Source organism: Urocitellus parryii, chromosome 13 (genome assembly GCF_045843805.1).
Source record: "Urocitellus parryii isolate mUroPar1 chromosome 13, mUroPar1.hap1, whole genome shotgun sequence".
Classification (NCBI taxonomy): Eukaryota; Metazoa; Chordata; class Mammalia; order Rodentia; family Sciuridae; genus Urocitellus; species Urocitellus parryii.
Window position 1 is genome coordinate 60,445,309 of NC_135543.1, and position 18,706 is coordinate 60,464,014.

Here is an 18,706-nt window from a genome sequence, read left to right on the forward strand (position 1 = left end):
TGAGCTCGAAGGGATAAAGGTGCTATTTGAGTGGGAGTACACAGAGCCAGCCGTGGCGCAGGTCTGTTATCACAGCCGTTCAGCAGGCTGAGGCAGGATGAGGATCTGGCTTGGTGGTTAAGTGCCCTTGGATTCAATTCCTGGTTCAAAAAAAAAAAAAAAAAAAAAAAGAGTATACCAACCCCAGGTGGAAATTCCCTTTAGCTCTTTGAGTTCAAGGGGGGAAATGAGCACCTCAGTAGCAAATGAAGTAGGATTTCATTCTATTCTCAGGAAATTTTAACCTTCCAACACTTTCTAACAGGAGCTGGAATGAAATGATGAAAATATGATATAATCCTTATGATTAGTAGATTCGCTTTCCTAATTTGCTTAGTTTGAACTAAGATTTACTTAGTTTCATTCTGAGGGTGTTCCAGACCACCGTCAGCATGTCAGTCACTACCAACCAGGAAGGCCAAGAGGTCTCGCCCGCCAATGTGCCCTGCACCATCTCCCACCTCATGAGCAGGGTCAGGGGCTCAGAATCCCTGTGTGCTGTGTACTTACTTCCTTTAGTGATAATCAGACACTAGGAAAAATAAAGATGTTCTTAGAAATTTGGGGACCCCATAGGTGGTCTTGCTGGCAGGAAAAAATCACACAAAGTTTTAAAATTTGTAAAGAGTACTCGTGTAAAAAACTAACAGCTGTCAATAATTAGAGAAATGATAGCGGGACAATTTTTTTGACATGGATGTGATAACTATGGGTGAAACCAGCATTAGATATTCAACTCCAGCTATGTACTGGCTTTATTTAATTGTAAGGCCACTTGTTTTCAAAAGTCACTTCCAATAATTAAGAAAACCTTTTTGGCAGATTTGCATGTTTGTGGAAGAGATGTCATCGTCGGTCTTTGCTGGTCACATGCTTAGATTTTTTTTCCTCTAAATGCTTTACATCCCTCTCATGAGCGCTTGCTTCTCATCAAAGCCCCCCAGACTGCAGGGCTCTTCTTGCCTTACCATTGCCACGTGCCTTGGTCTTCTGTTGCCTGGTCACATGGAGACATGGGCCACCTTCTTCCAGATTTTCAGCAAGATTTCAGGAGCATAGATTTGCAGAGGACAACATGGCTCCTCCATGTTCTTGCTCATTCAGGTTGCAAGTGAGAACTGAGTGCCACACGGAGCTCCCTGTCCCTGTGTGCACTGGGCTCCACTACGAAGCTTTGGGGGCCACTGCCCCATGTGTCCTTGGCCTCAGCCTCCCAGCTCCTGCCCTTCTCACAGGATAAGAGGGACAGCAGACCTCAAGGACCATCACCCCATCCTACTTCCCATTCTCATGGCGTGGCCTCACCCTGAGTATCCCCTCACCAGTGAATTGTACAAGAAAACTGGGAGAACGAGAAGAGGGTGTATAAACACAACCCTGAAACTGGGCCTTAGGGAAATTAAGGAACTCACTCCAGGTGGTGTTTGGGGGTTTCATGCAGAGTTCAATAGAAAAGCCCCCAAAAGTTAATTTTGAATATTTTATATATATATATATATATATATAATATTTTAGCAACTCTTATATTTCAGTATTTTTCTCACTAATAATTTTTACCTTAAAGTATTTCTGTCCCCAAATCCTGAACAATTTTAATTAAAATTAAAGTGGTAGAGAAACAGAATTGTTTGTAGAGTCAGGATTCAAGCCTTGTTCTATACTCTCACCTCTCTGGATGCTTTACCAAAAAAAACAAAAACAAAAACAAAACAAATCAAGGCCCACAAGTTGTGAATAACCAACCCCTGGCAGTCATGAAATTGATCACAACAGTGTTGTTTCTATCAAAAATCCAACTAACCATCCCCACCTGTGTGTGTGTGTGTGTGTGTGTGTATACAAAGCTGAATTTGTTTTCTTTAGCCTTACAGACTTTACAAAGTTAGCTTTCTGAAAACGGTTTTATGATGTACACAAGAAGAAACTATTATCAGCTCTAACTGAGGAACCTCTGGAATGTCTTTTCACTTGTCTATCGACAATAATATGATGTTATAGCATAGCAATGATATGCTGATTACATAATGTGTAACTGGTAACAGTTTAGTAAAGTTCCTTAGAGACCCATTACTCTTGTGTCACTGCAACATATCCATGATTCATGTTAGAAAATATTGTCTTGCACATAGAAACAAAGCAATGTCTTTTTTGAACCTAAATTTTAGAAGATCTTAGAGAAAATACGTTGACTCTGGTTACCTAATAGGACTCTTTTAACTCTGGGAAAGGAGCAAATTTTCATCTTTCATCTTTCCTTTGACAAGCTGTCTTGAGAAGTCTGAGGGATGGTCCTCCCGGGTGTATGAGGCGGGCGGTGGGGTGGCCAGGGCCACTGTGTCCTCAGCACTACTCCCGTGTGTCTGGCAGTGCTGCTGCCACTCTTGCTGCTCATACTGTCCTTCCTGACGCCAACCCTTGCAGGCGATGGCACGGTGGCCAGGAGGCCAGGAGAGCCCCCATGCTGCTCTGCCTAATGTCTCTCTCTCTTTCTTTCTCTCTCTCCTTCTGCATCCTGTGCTTCTGCCTCTCGCCACAGTCACGCCAAAGTCAATGGGCGCGTGTATCTCATCATCAATAGGTGGGTACTCCTGTGTTTTCTGTCTTTCAGACTTTCTTGCTGTGTTGAACTCTTCACCGCTTTGTAAAGGAGAAGTGCTGTGGTCAGGTGGTGGAGGGGCTGCCAGGTACGCTCGCGCCAGCGTGTGGCGCTCCTCCCCAAGGGTGACTCCCAGCACGTGGGGGTCGTCAGGGTCTTCAGCTGGCGCTCAGTGTCTCATCCTGGCTCAACCTAGGTTTGCTCTTGGTAGACCGCGTTCAAGGCTGAGTTTTTCTCTCTCCTGGCCACACGGTCGAGAGCGCAGCTGAAGAACGGCTCCTCCACACACCCTCCTGTCCATGCCAAACCTGCTGCCAGACCCATGCCCTTCCTGTGAGGTCACTGCTGCTCTCCTGACTGGCTCCAGTCCTCCACCGCCTGCTTGCCCTACCTCCCTGGCTAGAGGCACGAGCTCCCCTGCACGGCGCCCTGACCATTCAGCAACAATGCCCCGTGCCCTGGACTCTAGGCCCTTACCCATCAGCTGATGCTCCCTAGATGTTTCCTGAAAGAAATGCAAATATTCAGAACAACACACGATTTTTAAAATATCAATTTTTAAAACAAACCTCTACTTTAAAAGATCAGGACAGTCTTGACGAGGATTTCACAGTGTGTCCACATCCTGCAGCAGTGCAGAGATGGCCCTGGGACTCAGCCCCATTTGAGAGGCCGCACTCCCTGGGGAGGTCAAGCAGGCAGTGCACACAAGCCAAAGAGTGCTCTGTCCTCACAGTGCCACCCAGCACAGGGAAGGCCTGTGGGTCTGGCTGACTCCAACCATTCTGCCATTGTTAATAGGTGACTTGAATTGTTCCCTCTCGTAATACCAGTCGTGTCCTTGATGGAAACATGCATTTTAAAATAAGCCCAGTTAACACACAACTCTCCAAACACTTGTTCATTTTCCATTCACTTTTCTCCTGGGCAGACAACCAAAGAACAAGGTACCGGAGGTGACACGTCCAGAAGGCAGTGTAAAAGGAGAGGTCCCTGCAGAGTGAGGAGGGAAGGGAGCTGGTGGGTGCCAGAAGCCTCTGAGTCAACCGCAGGGTTTAGCTGACTGCAGGAGGAGGCGCAGGCTCTGGTTAGACCTCTCCAGCAACTTTCCCAGCCCGCCCTTCCACACAAAGGGCCACCTCCCTGCCTCTCTGTGGTGCTCATAAAGCACTTAGTGTTTGCCTTGGGCAACGGGCGTTGGCTGCATGAGGGAAGATCGGGAACTGCTGTGAGGTCTCCCTGGACAGCAGCTGGTGTGGCTTTGACCACACTAGTCACTCTGGCCTGCAGTCCGCATCCCAAGGCCAGGGTGTCTATTCTGGCCCTCAGAGGTGTGAAGGTTCAGAGCCACCCAGGCAGGTAGTGCCAGGCCCCAGAGGAACAGGATCTGAGAAGCCGGTTCCCATTGGGCACCAGGTGCTTCTGTGGTGTGTGCCCAGCGTGCCCACCTTCCACAGCTCCTCCCCAGGAGAGGATCGTGAATGAGCTGTCTTTCCCTCAAAATTGATTTCTTCATGCTCAAGATTGTTTGTTTTACAAAGAGAAAAGTTTGCTTATTAATGTTAATTCTGAATTTAAAGAGGAGGTTTACTTACAATTCTCCATAGGTTGATTAAAATCTACAGGTCACCTTACAAGATGTGAGGTAGGAGAGGGTGTTGAGAACAGCAGTTCATAGTGATGAGATTATAATAAAGCAGCTTTTTTTTAATTGTAGGGAAATTCCAATTGATTTAGTAAACAGTGTGAATTAGAATATTTTAACAGGATTAAGGTCCATTGCACTGATGTTTACAGAGGTTGAGACTATCATATCCAGTCTTGCTTAGTAGATATTTTTTTGGAGGAAACACTACCATATATGTTTGATATGTGGTATTAAATTCATAAATCAATTGCTTTTATGTGAATACAATCTTCTAAAAGTGATTGTGAGTTCTAGAAAATACTTTATGCCAAACAATATATTCTATTTTAAATGTTACAGGCATTATAAACATAATGAATTTGCAAGATGAAAGGAAAGTGACCACAACACTTGGAGCAACCAAGAGAGCTTTATTGCAGCAGTGCAAAAGAGAAGAAAGAGAGAGAGAAAGAAAGAGAGAGAGAGGAGAAAGAGGAATGAAAAGAGGAGAGGAGAGATGGAGAGGGAGAGAGCAAGAGCAAGAGAGAGAGAGAGAGAGAGAGAGAGAGAGAGAGAGAGAGAGCGCGCAAGAGAGAGGGGCCCCACAAGAGGGAGTTTTTATAGCCAAATTCTAATGGGGTCTCTGGGTCTGCAAGCTGCTTTGTTGGCACAAGAGTTCAGCCTTAAGCGGGGTGCGGGGGGGGAGTTTGAGTGTTCAGCCTTGAGCGGGGGCTTGGGCGTTTGGGCTTGAAGCAAACAGGTGATAAAGAACCAGACAGAGGGTTTGAGTGGCCAGATCATCCTGCAGCTAACTTTGTTTGGCATGCCCTGCAGACAACTTATTCAGCCTGTCCTGCACCTAACACAAGATATCTCCTTTTCTCTAATCATCTAATGAAATGGGTAATTAACAATTTGCATTTCACATGTTCCAAAGTAGAATTATTGAAAAAATGAATGAGAGTTTAAATATGGAGATTTTACGATGGCAGAATTTCCATTTTTCTTAGTGGAGACTGGCTTAATATGTAGTTGTTTCCAAGTCAAGTCAATAATTAAATGTCTTCATCACTCTGTGTTACATAATTTGTTTCTTCTGTTTCAAAGAGAACATGTCTCCAGGCTATAAATGTCTTGCCCAGCATTGAAAGAGTCCCACTGTGCCAAGCACAAGGAGTCTGCTTTGCAGAGGAGCTCAGGGTGCAGGACTGAATCTCTAGCTTCCCAGAGAGAGTCCCCAGCACACACTTAGGTTGAAATGATGTAGGCGCAGATAAGGAAGCACGCCCTGAGGATAGACAGGAACGTGTGCATGGACAGACTGACAGGTCCCTTGACTTTCCTGAAACAAAAATAGAGAACCACAAGTATTGAGAGCTCACAACCTGAATCATAATAAAGCAAGGAAATAAAATATCTGTAAAAATAAAGAAACTCTAAGGAGATCGAATGTACTCTTTGTGTGGAAGAAACACAAAGCATTTGATTTAAGGAGGTAGAGAAGGGAGCTTCTTGAGAATCCCGTGAGCTTTCACTGTGTCTCTTTGGAGTCCCAAAGGAAAAATCCTTCATCTGATCATCAAATAATTTGCACAAGATGATCAGTAAAAAAAATCGCACGTGTTGTAAGTTCTGTGGCAGGAAGTTCCAGGGAATGTCTTCATGAGAGTGTGCCTTTTACTATAGTTTTTGAAAAAGTCGAGATCTTCTTTTTTTATTTGCTAGAGGAACAAAATGACTGATTTGTGGCACCCAGTCTTTTCAGAAGCATGAGGATGACTTTTGGCTCCAGCAAACTGCAGCTGACTGAGCCTCTGAGGTGGGTGTCTGCAGCCCAGCCCTCGGCTCCCCAGCCCTCGCTGCACGCACAGCGAAGTTGTACACAGAGCAGAGTGCACAAGGCCAGGGAATGCTTGGAGACAGGTTCCCAGGGAGAAATCCTAGCTGGTTTTCTCTTGAATGGCCTTTTAGGCATACCCGAGTTCTGTGAAGGAACATGCTGAGGACAGAACTGCCGTCCACGGGTGCATCTTCCCTGTCCTGGTTGATGAGGCTCGGCCAGGTGCACTTTGAATTCTGCCTTTCCATCAGGACAGACTTATGACATGGTTGTGAAACCTAATGTATGAAATCTGCCTGTAGAAGATGGTTCCTTGCTTTAAAATCTTTCCTGTGTGTTCAGCACTTGTGGAAACTGCTTTAATTTTCCAAAAGTTCTATGAAGCAGACACAGTCATTTCCACTTTATGGACCTGAAGACTGAGACTGGAGAGACAGGCTAAGTAGTTTTGCAGTGTCACCCGACTCGTAAGTCATCTGATTGCTCAGATGGCTCCAAATGGTAGCTGGCACATGGGTCCCCTCTGCTCTGTTCTGCCAGCCATTGTAAATCCAGAGGCTAGGCTGCCTGGGGAGTGGGGCTCGGTGTCAGGTTGGCCCCAGGTCTCCTCTGTCCCCAATTCTGTCCAGTCCCAGACCTTATGCAAACTACCACCAGTTTCCAGAAGCAGGTCTCGTAGATGATGGTGTCTCCAAGGGCTGCTCCCTATAGGCTCAGCCCAGTGTCTCCCTCGACTCCGTCGCTCAGCCGTCCGTACTCAGTCTTGACTGCCTGTGATGTGGCAGTCTGGGCACGTTGCTAATTGAGATAGAATGAACTCTTTGTGTGGAAGAAACACAAAGCATTTGATTTAAAGAGCCATAGAAGCAGCTGTAGGATGGCCTGGTGGCTGGGGTCTCACTCCAAGGTGAGAAAGGCATCTGCTCATCAGCTTACAATGGTGGCAGGCATCTGACACACTCAGCGGGGGCACATGTCCCCACTAACCACCATCAAGTTCCTTGTTATAGTAAGAGGTGTCTTCCCAATGCAGAAGAGAGCAGTACATAGGGACATGGGCACTCTCCTTGGGGCTACTGCTTCCACACCCAAGCATGTTCAAAACACAGAACTGTCAAGCTGGGGCAGCAGTGTGCACCCAGAGGTTCCAAGTGCTACACTAGTGTCAAAGAAATGGAGTTGCAGTTCCAAGAGTAGTGGACTTTCAAGAATTGAAGGGGTCAGTTAGTGGTTTAAGAAGATCCGGGAGCGGCATGTGGGCAGAGTTCCTGCTCCCAGAGTGGAGCCCTGTCCCAGGCTCCTTGGGCATAGGTGATCCACTTGCTTCTGGCATATTGTCATGAACCACTTGACCGCACTGGGAAAGGGATGCTGTTGAGTGATGACTGTCTTGAAAGACTAAGAACAATGCCGACTCGTTACAAGTGGCTCCCCAAAATGACAGGCATGCTTTCAAATATGAAACTGTGGCTTGAAACAGCTTAAGACTTTACCCAGCTGAATCAACTCATTTTTATAGAAAATTTACTGAATCTCAGAAAGGCTAAATAATTTTTTTTCAGAGTGTACAATTATGTGGGTAAAGCTTTTTAAATTGTCTGTTCTCTTTATGATCAGGCTGAAATTCATGCATTAATTATTGCAAATGAAGATCATTATGATTTCCACTAGGCTTTTCCCTAGGATGGACTGTATTGTCCACAAGGGGGTGGGCTCTTTAAGGCATCCATTTGAATATTAATACACATTATGCTTTTTAAAAAAGAGCAGGAGGTCAGGCACCATGGCACAGACCTGTAGTCCATCTACTCAGGAAGCTGAGGCAGGAGGCACACTGGAACCCAGGAGTTCAGGGACATCCTGGGCAACAGAGAGACTCTGTGTCGAGAACACAGAACACAAGGCAGGTGTGTCCACTGTGGAATCAGCCACAGTGCCCAGGTGGCTGGAAGCTCCCTGCCTTCCTCCCCCTGCCCAGCTGCCCATGCACAGCTTATGTCTGCAACCCTCAGGCTGAGCAATGCAGACCCCGGAACTCCTGAAAGCATTTGAAGCACGTGGCTTCAGACGCTGGTGGAGTGGGCTCATCCCTGCCAAGGTGCACTGAGCACACGTCCTGTAAGAGGTGGAGAAAACTAACCTAACCTGTCACTGACGTGGTTCCTGCAAGATGGTCGGTTGAGTTGCTCAGAGAGCAGGGTACACTCTGCCTTAGTGGTCTACACGGACCCTCCTTTACAGAGCTGACCACTCTCGGGTCAGTTGCCAAGCCCAGGTCCCTAGCGAGAGCTCGCTGCCCACACAGCCTGAATGCACCTGGCCTCAGGCCGCAGCTGCCCAGCGCTCAGGAATGCAATGCGGGTGAAATGTGGCATGACGTGTGATCTCTGACTTCCTTATAACTCCTCTGTTCTCATCTCCTTTTTTTCCTTTCTATTTCAATTACTTTGAGCAGCATCAAGAAAAAATTACCAATCCACCAAAATGAGTAAGTCCCCCTGTGAGGCCATGAAATGCTCGCTCCCACGACACATTTCATGCCTCTTCGTCCTAAACTCTGACCATTTGCTCCTCTGGGAACAATGTCAAGTTTAGGTGTCGATAGCTCTCATTCCTGACCAACCACCAGAACTGAATAAGAAAGGCTAACCTAGGCCAACCAGTGGCAAGATACAGGCACCACATTGCCAGGCCTCTGCTCATGCACCGACTCTCCCGTGGGCCTCTCTTTGACTTGCCCCTCACTCACACCGGCCCTGCACGCCTTCCTCTCCTGACGCAGCTGCTCTCTGCCCACAGATTGGCCCACCCCGAGGGAAGCCTCCCAGACCTCGCCATGATGCACCTGACCGCCAGCCTGGAGAGGCCCGAGGGGAAGAAACTGGCCGAACTCGTAGATGAGAAGACAGAGGGCAGCCCTGGAAAGGCTGAGAAGGGCGAGCTTGGGGAGGGCAGCGAGGAGCCCGAGGAGGGAGAAGACGAAGAGGAGGAGTCGGAGGAGGAGGAAGAAATGTCAGGTAACCACTACCAGCAGCTGCTCAGACCAGGGGGCGAGCACTGACCCCACAGCTCAGTGTGACCCGCTCTGGGGATTGAAAGTTGAAGATTTCATTTTGGGGGGGTTGCTATAGTGGTAATATCCTGCTACAGTAATGTCTTTTGAATCTCTCTGAATTGAAGAATGCTAAGGGCCAGCTGTGGTCGCCTGAGCCACAAGCAGAGCTTCTGTTGAGGGCAGGAGGGGGGTGTCTGCTACGGCTCAGGCAGAAAGCTTCAGACAGAACAGCTCCCTGTTCAGGGCCTCCGGAGTCCTGGACATCGCCTTTGCAGACGCGTCCCCAGGGAAATCATTCCGAGGATTCCCATTAAGAATGTGTTTCTAGTTCTGCTGTCATGCTCAAGACATGAGGGACAGAGAAGGTGAGAAACACCCACTCACAAGCCCACCCCCAGAGGTGCGTCCGCCACCTTCATTACTCTGGAGTCCTCCCTCTTTCCCTGCTTTTTGTCCTAGACTTGAAACACTGTTTTAACAGGGGATGGTGAGAATCGAAGGGCCATGGGCTCAGAAAATGTTTTCCCACAGAAACATACAAGGTTGAGAGTTCGGCCTGTGCAGCAGTGCCCAGAGAGCACGGGGGACCCCAGAGCACCGAGCTTTGAGGGTGGTGTGCTGTGCTGGCACAGGACAGTAGAATATTGCTTTTGTCCTTGCTGGTCAACTCTGCTTTACAAAAGTAGAAAATTTAAAACTAGAACAAGGAACAGGCATTGTGGCGCACCCCTGTAATATCAGCAAGTCAGGAGACTGAGGCAGGAGGTTGCAAGTTCAAGGCCAGCCTCAGCAACTTGGCAAGACTAGCTCTAAATAAAAAAATACGAAGAGCTGGGAATGTAGCCCAGAAGTGCAGCACCCCTGGGCTCAATCCCTGGTACCATCATAAATAAATAAGCAGCATGAGAAAGAAGATCCCTCTCAAAAGTAAGTGGCCCCCAAAAGCTGGTCCCCTTCCCCACTCAGCACAGGAGACCCACAGTGAGGACCAGAGAAGCTCAGTCCTTTCTTGAGCCATGTCCTGAGCCACACACAGCCTTAGTGCAGAGGGAAATCCCAGCTCCTCCAGAGCAGGCCTGAGGACCCAAGCTCCAAGCTGGGATTGAGCTTTACTGATGGGTCTCACCAAAAGTTGAACTTGCTTTGTGCCTCCACACCCTCATGTCCATGCTGTCCACTCCTCCAGATCATGTCCACTTACTACTCAGTCCTTCCAACTGACCACCATCTGAGTTACGCTGTACATTAAGCATGTTCCACAGGGATGAAACCTCACTTAACTGTCCCAGGACAGACACTGTCCCAACTCCCCGTGCCAGGTGAGGGCCCATCCTCTGCCTAGACAGTGGCCTTGGTACAAACATGACAATGTAATGTGTGACATAAATGTGACAGTACAAGACAGTCCTGTGGTGGCTTTCAGTACAGTGCTCTAGACAGCAGCGGGACCCCTGGGTTGTGCACAGCTGGCAAGAACACAACGACTGATCTGGCTGATCACAGCACAGGATTACCGCCAAACTGTGGAGTGGCTGGTCCTGATCCTGGGTTTGCTGTTCCTTCTGGTGAGGAGCGGCTGGTCCTGCTGAGGCAGACCTCTGACCTGTTCTTCCAGGGAGAATGGACGGTTTTATCCTCTCATTTATAAGTTGCTTATGGGAGCACCATTTTGACAAAACAAAACTGTAACTTGCAGGTAGCTCAGGTCACCTCAAATCCTCAGCTTACATCTTAACCTTAAGAGTAAATAAGGCTGCCAGGCACGGTGGTGAATGCTTGTAATCTCAGCGACTCGGGAGGCTAAGGCAGGAGGGTCATGAGTTCAAGGACAGCCTCAGCAACTTAGTGAGGCCCTGTCCAACTAATCAAGACCCTGTGTCTAAAGGAAATATAAAAAGGGCTGGGGATGTGGCTCTGTGGTTGAGGCTGGGTTCAATCCCCAGTACCCAAGAGAGACACAGAGAGAGAATAAATAAGTTCAAAATTCTTCTCTACACCCACTTAGTTAGAAGGTGGATAAGGCAGCATCGTCCCCAGAATCCTAGGCTAGGACATCTGTGTGGTCAACATGCCTGGGGGCTCATGGACCACCCTTGCTCCACACTTGGCTGTTCTTAGAACTCAACCCCTGTGATGACTTCACAGCTCCTTGTCCTCATCTGGAGGTCACAGATACCCTTGATTAATAACAAAGGTCGCCTGGCTCTGTCCTGCAGACCTGCGGAACAAGTGGCACCTGGTGATCGACCGCCTCACGGTGCTCTTCCTGAAGTCCCTGGAGCACTTTCACAAGCTGCAGGTGTTCACGTGGTGGATCCTGGAGCTGCACATCATCAAGATCGTGTCCTCCTACATCATCTGGGTTTCTGTGAAAGAGGTAAGTGAACGCGGCTGGAGCGTCTCATCAAACAGTCACAGGGGTCTCACATTCCTTGTCCAGCTGTCCGCCATATTTTTAACTGGTGTCCACTACATTAGGGATCTGGCTCTGAAAGGATGCCTTTGACATGCAGAGCAATCCACTCAGTGGCCCTGAGGAGGGGGAAGCCACAGAGAGAAGGGCCGGGGCTTAGTTTCCAGGTGACTGGTCACAGTCCCAGGGCTGCTTGTTTTCGCCTGCTTTTTTTGTTGCCGAGTGTGAGTGTGGCTGCTCCTCTGCATGTGGGACTCTGCCTCCCTCAGTTCTCTCTGAGGAAAACGATAACATTTTGGCTCATGTTATTGGTTCTGCAGTAAAATCCTTCATAGAGCGCACCTTGTTGGTTGTTGCATTTTTGGAGACAAGTTGCAGTTTCCAACTGCCCGCTTCTCCTGCCCTCCGTTTGGTGTCTGTAAAGAAGAGTCACTGTTCCACCGACAGTCATTTCCTATTGACGGTGGACAAACTGGCTCTCCTTGCATTTATTTAACAAATACTTTTTGCATACTTCTAATTTCCCTGGAGTATTTTTGAGTTGGTTAGAATTCAATTTGTCCTCTAAAAATTAAGTCAGGGACCTCCACCTATAATCCTTGAAAAGCTAAACCGCAGGGAAAGCCGATGACCACAACACTGGTGGTCATGTGCAGGTCACTAAGGGTGAGACTCGATCTGAGCTGCGGGGTCTAACCCAAAACTTCCTGTGTGCTCCTGGGCCAGCTGCCAGCTGCAGACCACGCCCCTCCAGTCCCTGTCTCAGCTCAGCACTCTCCCTGGACTCCAGACTCTCAGGCCCACAGGGCAGCTGGATGCGGCTTGCTTTTTGTGCCCCCGAAACCCCTTCTGTGAATGTCCCTGAAACCGAGTTCACCCTGAACCTCATTCCTCCTTCAGGAACTCCAGCCGATTTCTGCTTCCCCCTCCCTTTTCTGCATCCTGTGGGCCTCCCATCCTGTAGCCAGATGGTCTTCCCAGAGTGTGACTAGCACCCTGGCAGTGCTCTGTGCCAGACCTTGGCACCGCTAACTCCCATCCTTACCGTCGCCTGGCCATGTCCCCTGCCCTCAAGCCTGGGCCATTTCAACATTGCCCTTCCGGGTACCCCAGGGCACCTGCTGGAAGGCTTCGGGTCTCACTTCCCTGGCAGAGAGCCACTTGGTTCTTCTGGATTGTGCCAGCCACACTCTCCTGCGCCTGGGGGGCCCTGTACCTGGGACCCCTCTGCCCACACCTGCTTACGCTTCCCAGTGGGGGCCCAACTCCTCCGGGGCCGTCTCCACACCTGGGTTAGCTGCCTCTGCCTGTGCTCCTGTATCGCCCGGCCAGCCTGGCGAGGCCTCAGCAAGCTGCACTGCCCCAGCTCCATATGGACTTCCCACTGCTCCCTGTGCTTCTCCAGGGCAGGAAGCTCCATGGGAAGCGTAACCTTGAACCTGGGTAGGATTTGTTAAGATCCCTTCTTCTCTTTACCCATCATCAGAATATCAAAAGTTCTGTGTAAATCGTTTGTCCTGTTTTATCCTCAGTGCCTCCAGTGCATATTCAAAGAAATAGCAAAGAGACTTCATTTCCCAGTGTTGTGTGAGCCACACTCTCCTGTGCCTGGGGACCCTGTGTCTATCTTTAATAGATATCTCTAATAGGATTTGCTATTTAACATCCAAATTGACAGGGCCCTTGCTGACCACTAAGGGAGGGGGGGTCAGTTAGCTAATCAAAATACTTTGATAAGATGTTGTATTTAGTATGTTATGAGCACTTCATGGTTTACAGAGCACTTCCACAGGACAATTTCTTTCCTCCTCAATGAATTCTGTAAGGCAGCCCTTCCTAGTCCAGTATTTTTGCTCTGAGTACACAGAGAGGCCCCTGGCCTTGGACAGTGGAAATAGTTAAGTACAAGAATAGCTGGGGACAACATGCAGAATCATCAACACTGTGATGTAGTCTTCACGTGTCACGTTATGGTTTTGTCAGCAAACTAGGTAGACTGCCCTCCCAGGCTCATAGAGCTCAGCACTTTGTGCGCGTTCACTTTACCAGCAGTATGCATGCTGCCGTTTTCACCTAATGACATGAAACATCCCAGCACGTTATTTGAATGACGTCCAGCATAGATGCGTGTGGCCCGTGGATGAATAAGATGGTGATGCTCCTGTGCTGTTCACGGAGAGTTGCTAAAAGTGGGGACGATGCTCTGAGGGGTAAACTCGCTGGCGTCCCAAGGTCCGCGTGTTCACGTGGAACTCATGTCCTCCCCAACACTGACCCCCTTTTAGCACTTCCTATCATCATGTGGGCTCCCGAGAAGAACCCAGGAGTCTTCTTTCACACTCCCTTCCCTGAAGTCCCCCAGCCCACCAACACTATGCCACCAACCATCAAACCCAGTTAACTCTATTTCCATCATGAATCCATGGCCGCTTTCCTCCTGGGTGACCGCAGCAGCAGGAGAGCTGGTCTCTGGCCCCTTGTCTAATGCCCATCATGTGCCTTCCATCCCTCACTTACTTTTCTCTAAGTAAGATGCCGGATGAGCTTCAGATTCCCCAGAGTGATGCCCTCCAGGGAGTGGTGTGGCCGTTTCCTGCAGGATGGGCCACGTGCCATTACACAGTTCTGAAAGGATCCCCAACCCTTGGCTCATGGCGGCCCCTCATCCTCCCCACGCTCACTGCCTCTCACACTGCTGACTCCCAGCTCCCGGTTGTCCGTGGTTACCTGCCCCACCATGCTCCTCCACTCCTCCTCAGCTTCACAGCCTGGCTCAGCCATTCCCACATCTCCACCCTGGAGCCAGGACGCCTCAGGCAGGAGCCTGTTCACATCTTCAGCTCAGCCATCATTGCCCTACACTGGCATCACCTTGTTCCGCGTCTGTCTTCCACAGAAGACACAGTGTCCTTGGGCCCTGGGCTCACTCCCCTAGTGCCCAGCACAGAGGCAATGCCTTGCACGTGCTCAGACCTCAACCCCCCTTGCAGGTCAGAGGTCGGGTCATTGTGCTTGTGGATGTCACGTCATGTTGTGTGTTCCTGTCTCCATTTCTGATTCCATGTCTGCAGGTGTCTCTGTTCAACTATGTGTTTTTGATTTCTTGGGCTTTCGCTCTGCCTTACGCCAAGCTCCGCCGTGTGGCTTCCAGCATCTGCACCGTCTGGACCTGTGTGATCATCGTCTGCAAGATGCTGTACCAGCTGCAAACCATCAAGCCCGAGAGCTTCTCTGTTAACTGCTCCTTGGTGAGCCAGGGGGAGGGGTCCCACTGCCCTTCGGGGAAGCAAGGCTCTTGGAGGGCCACAAGCTCATTCTGTCCAGCCTGTGAGTCACCCCATCCCGGCCCTGTCTGTCCTGCCCTCTGTGCTGGACCTCTGCCTCCCTCCAGCGGGGACCTCCCCCTCACACTGGGCCTTTCCCTCCCTATCCCACCCCTGTCCCTTTGGTCCAAGCTGAAGGAGGACACCTGAACTCACCCAATCTGGAGAGCCATTTTTCACTCCATTTTCATTTTTTTCAGCCCAATGAAAACCAAACCAACATCCCCCTGCAGGACCTGAACAAGTCCCTCCTCTACAGTGCGCCTATTGACCCCACCGAGTGGGTTGGCCTGAGGAAGTCTTCTCCCTTGCTTGTCTACCTGAGGGTAAGGGCACTTTTGTTCCTACTTAGAGCTCAGCACAGTTTGGAATCCATCCCCTTGAGACCGTTAGGACTGCACTAGATATAACCTCCTCTTCTCATGTGGCATTTGGAATCATGCTTGCAACAAATTCCTGTGACAGATCATTATTGCACCAAAGAGAAGCTGGCCAGCAGTCTGAGCTTGACTGAATACAGTGTGCCGCGTACATTCACCAAGTGCCTTGTCACATTCCAAGAGCAAGGTCACTGGGTTCTCAGAACTGAAACATGTCCAAAATACGTTGTCCAATTTTAAAAAAGCAAGTCTTAAAACACTGTGCAAAGAAAAATATGGGATACAGTATATCAAATTGTCAATAGTGATAATTTCTGAGAAGGAGATGTTATTTTACAAGAAACTTTTGCTGTCTAAATTATGTTTCTCCTTATAATAATAATTATTTACCAGGAATTGAACCTAGGGTGCTTAACCTCTGTGCCATATCCCTAGACCTTTTTATTTTGAGACTGGGTCTCACTCAGTTGCTGAGGCTGACTTTGAACTTTTGATCCTCCTGCTTCAGTCTCCCAAGCCACTGGGATTATAGGCATGTGCCACCATTCCCAGGTGTTTCCCTGTGATTTTTAATAAAGACCATTTACTACATTTAGAAGGAATAAAGCATCACCTTTGCAAAAAAAGAACTTCAGTTGCAAAGAGATGAAAACGTTATACCTTCCATGCTTCACATTTGACCTTGGTGGGTAATCTAAGCAGTCCTGTCTGTATTGCATGGACAGAGCCCTTAGAAGTAAGACCTTTCTGCTCCATGTCTGGACCTCAAAGGCCCTAGACCTCTGTCTTCTGTGAGTAGCTGCGAGTTTTCCTAATACAGTAGATACCTTTGGGAATGGTCTCAGCCCCCAGTGGCTGTGAAAAGGATAAGATAAATCGATACTTGGAAAGGGTGGTTAGAGCAGTGTGGGGACCCACGTGGGCTCTTCTCACCACTCCTGTTGTTTTCACACTACTGCCCCGTTGTGAGCATGCTTCTCAATTCACTGCCCACTCAGGCCAGACGTCAGAGGCGGTAAAGGTGTCCCCTGGGGCTGGCGCAGTGTGTTTCCCAGGATGTGTCTGCACCCTTGGCCCCTCTGGTTGCCAGCAACCCCCTGGGGCCAGGTACCCCCGGTGTGGAGTACTTCTCCAGGATTAGGAGCACAGCCACTGCCTCGCGTCCAGAGATTCTGAGTCCTCTTGCCATGGAGATTAGCCCCATTTCCACAATGGAGACCACACCACAGTAAATAAGACAGAGCCTTGAGTGCAGTAGGATGTCATAAAGGTGGGGTTTTATAAAACACTGTGCTTTAGACATTAAGAATCAAGGGCAGTGACATTATAGGAATGGCTCAAGCTGAAACTCATAAAGCCCTTGGCAAACAGCTGTGTGTTCTTGCTTATTCTTCGTAGAATAACCTCCTGATGTTGGCCATTCTGGCCTTCGAAGTTACCATTTACCGCCATCAGGAGTACTATCGGGGTCGAAACAACCTTACTGCCCCTGTGTCCAAAACTATCTTTCATGACATCACAAGAATGCATCTGGATGATGGACTTATTAACTGTGCCAAATATTTCATAAACTACTTCTTCTACAAGTTTGGCCTGGAGGTGAGTTTTCTTGCCAATGTGTTTTATTTCTCTTTACACAAACATATAAATAGCTACCTCAGGCCCGTTGGCCACTGGGGCTATTCCACACTCCAGCCCATGAAGACTGACTCCTCGGGGTCCACAGAGAGTGCTGCTATTGATGCAGTGGCATTTCCCAAGTCTGGGGACCAATGCCCCTTACTCTGCAGCCAGGCACTTGGCCTCTCGGGATCTCAAGAGCCATCTGGGTGCATGAACATCCGTTGTCTTATTAGTTCTCCCGCCAGCCTTGTGCTGGGGTTAGAACCCAGGACCTGTATGTTCTGGGCAAGGGCTCCACCATTAAGTCACAGTCTAGCCCTCACATTAGTTACTTATAAAGAGTAAAATATTCTCAACCATCTTTGCTTTCGAGCATTCAGAGTATAACCTGCAGCTCCAGGGAGCTGTTTTAACCTGAAGTTGTGCTGGTAGTTCCTGCCCTTTATTTAATAGGATGACTTTGCAGGGGTGCTGTATCATGAAGTCATTACCGCTCCCTGCCTGCGTCCTCTCCAGTTTGAAGTGGGTCTCATGACAGTGACTCAGTCAGGTGCTCCTTTGGAGGTAACCTGTGGATCTGCCTCACGGGGACCCACTCAGGGCCATCCAGGCTGTGCAGGTGTGGCTCCTGATGTGCTCCCCTTCCCTGCAAACCCCATGTGTTTTCACCTCTTGTCACCCTTACGCAGACCTGTTTCCTAATGTCAGTGAATGTGATTGGCCAGCGAATGGATTTCTACGCCATGATTCACGCCTGCTGGCTCATTGCTGTCCTGTACCGACGCAGAAGAAAGGCCATCGCGGAGGTCTGGCCCAAGTACTGCTGCTTCCTGGCCTGCATCATCACCTTCCAGTACTTCATCTGCATTGGCATCCCGCCTGCCCCCTGCCGAGGTGAGGGCACTCCCCAGGCGGCTCTCGCCCAAGGGCACTCCACAGATCAGTGCAAGAGACTGATTCTGCCTGTGGCCCTCCCTGCAGATTACCCATGGAGGTTCAAGGGCGCCGACTTCAACGACAACATCATCAAGTGGCTGTACTTCCCAGATTTCATCGTGCGACCCAACCCAGTGTTTCTCGTCTGTGAGTGCTTATGCCACAGGGCCCTGAGACATCAGTAGCTGGGTTTACATGGGCTCCTCAGTCCTCACAGGGTGCCCAGGACCGCTGGTCTTCCACTGGACCTTATAACCCTATCACCAGTCAGGAATGGCTCTTCCTGCGTTTGCAGAATTAACAAGTCAACATTGGAGGTTCTGTGTTCACTCACCCCCAGACACCCTCACACACCTGCACACCTGCCTTTCACAAGACAGATCGGGAGGGAGCCTGGGGCCGGGAAGGGTTCCCAGCTGCCACCACAGACAGACCCAAATAGAGCAGGGCTATGATGATGAGGAGGATATCTACCTCCCAGACTTGGTGTCACTGGGTACCTTGTCAGGGCCATCTCATGGGCTGGTGAGCCCAGGGCTAGAGACGCCACGCCACCCGGGATGGCAGGGAGTGGCTCCGGAGTGGCAGCTGCCCTCACATACTCAGGTTTAAAATGAGGGGCTCAGCAGGGCTGCAGCCTGCCTGGCTCACATCCCCTCTGCCCACATGCTCTCTGCCCTCCCCCTCTCTCTGGTGCCTGGCTGGGAATGGCCTTGGGTTACAAATGCAGAGAGAGGACAAGGTCAAATAGAATAGGATGTCTGCACCCACAGCAGGTGAGGAGGTCAGCAGGGCAACAGCTCCAGGCGCCTGGACACAGGCGGAGACCCAGGCCAGGAAGGACACTCCCTAGCCCAGCACCCTCACTGCCCAC

The 18,706-nt window shown here is 49.5% G+C and overlaps 1 protein-coding gene across 4 annotated transcripts in view; it reads left to right on the top strand.

The window, feature by feature from the left end:
• Positions 1-18,706, top strand: part of Piezo2 (piezo type mechanosensitive ion channel component 2) — a 339,893-nt gene that overhangs the window by 252,187 nt on the left and 69,000 nt on the right. For 2 of the 4 annotated variants that reach the window (XM_077792280.1, XM_077792282.1), the window contains exons 18-26: positions 2,576-2,617; positions 8,558-8,590; positions 8,902-9,119; positions 11,374-11,534; positions 14,642-14,818; positions 15,094-15,219; positions 16,672-16,872; positions 17,586-17,790; positions 17,878-17,979. In XM_077792280.1, the coding sequence (XP_077648406.1) occupies positions 2,576-2,617; positions 8,558-8,590; positions 8,902-9,119; positions 11,374-11,534; positions 14,642-14,818; positions 15,094-15,219; positions 16,672-16,872; positions 17,586-17,790; positions 17,878-17,979 (1,265 nt within the window). The remainder of the gene's footprint in view (positions 1-2,575; positions 2,618-8,557; positions 8,591-8,901; positions 9,120-11,373; positions 11,535-14,641; positions 14,819-15,093; positions 15,220-16,671; positions 16,873-17,585; positions 17,791-17,877; positions 17,980-18,706) is intronic. The other 2 variants (XM_077792281.1, XM_077792283.1) reach the window with 2 other exon arrangements.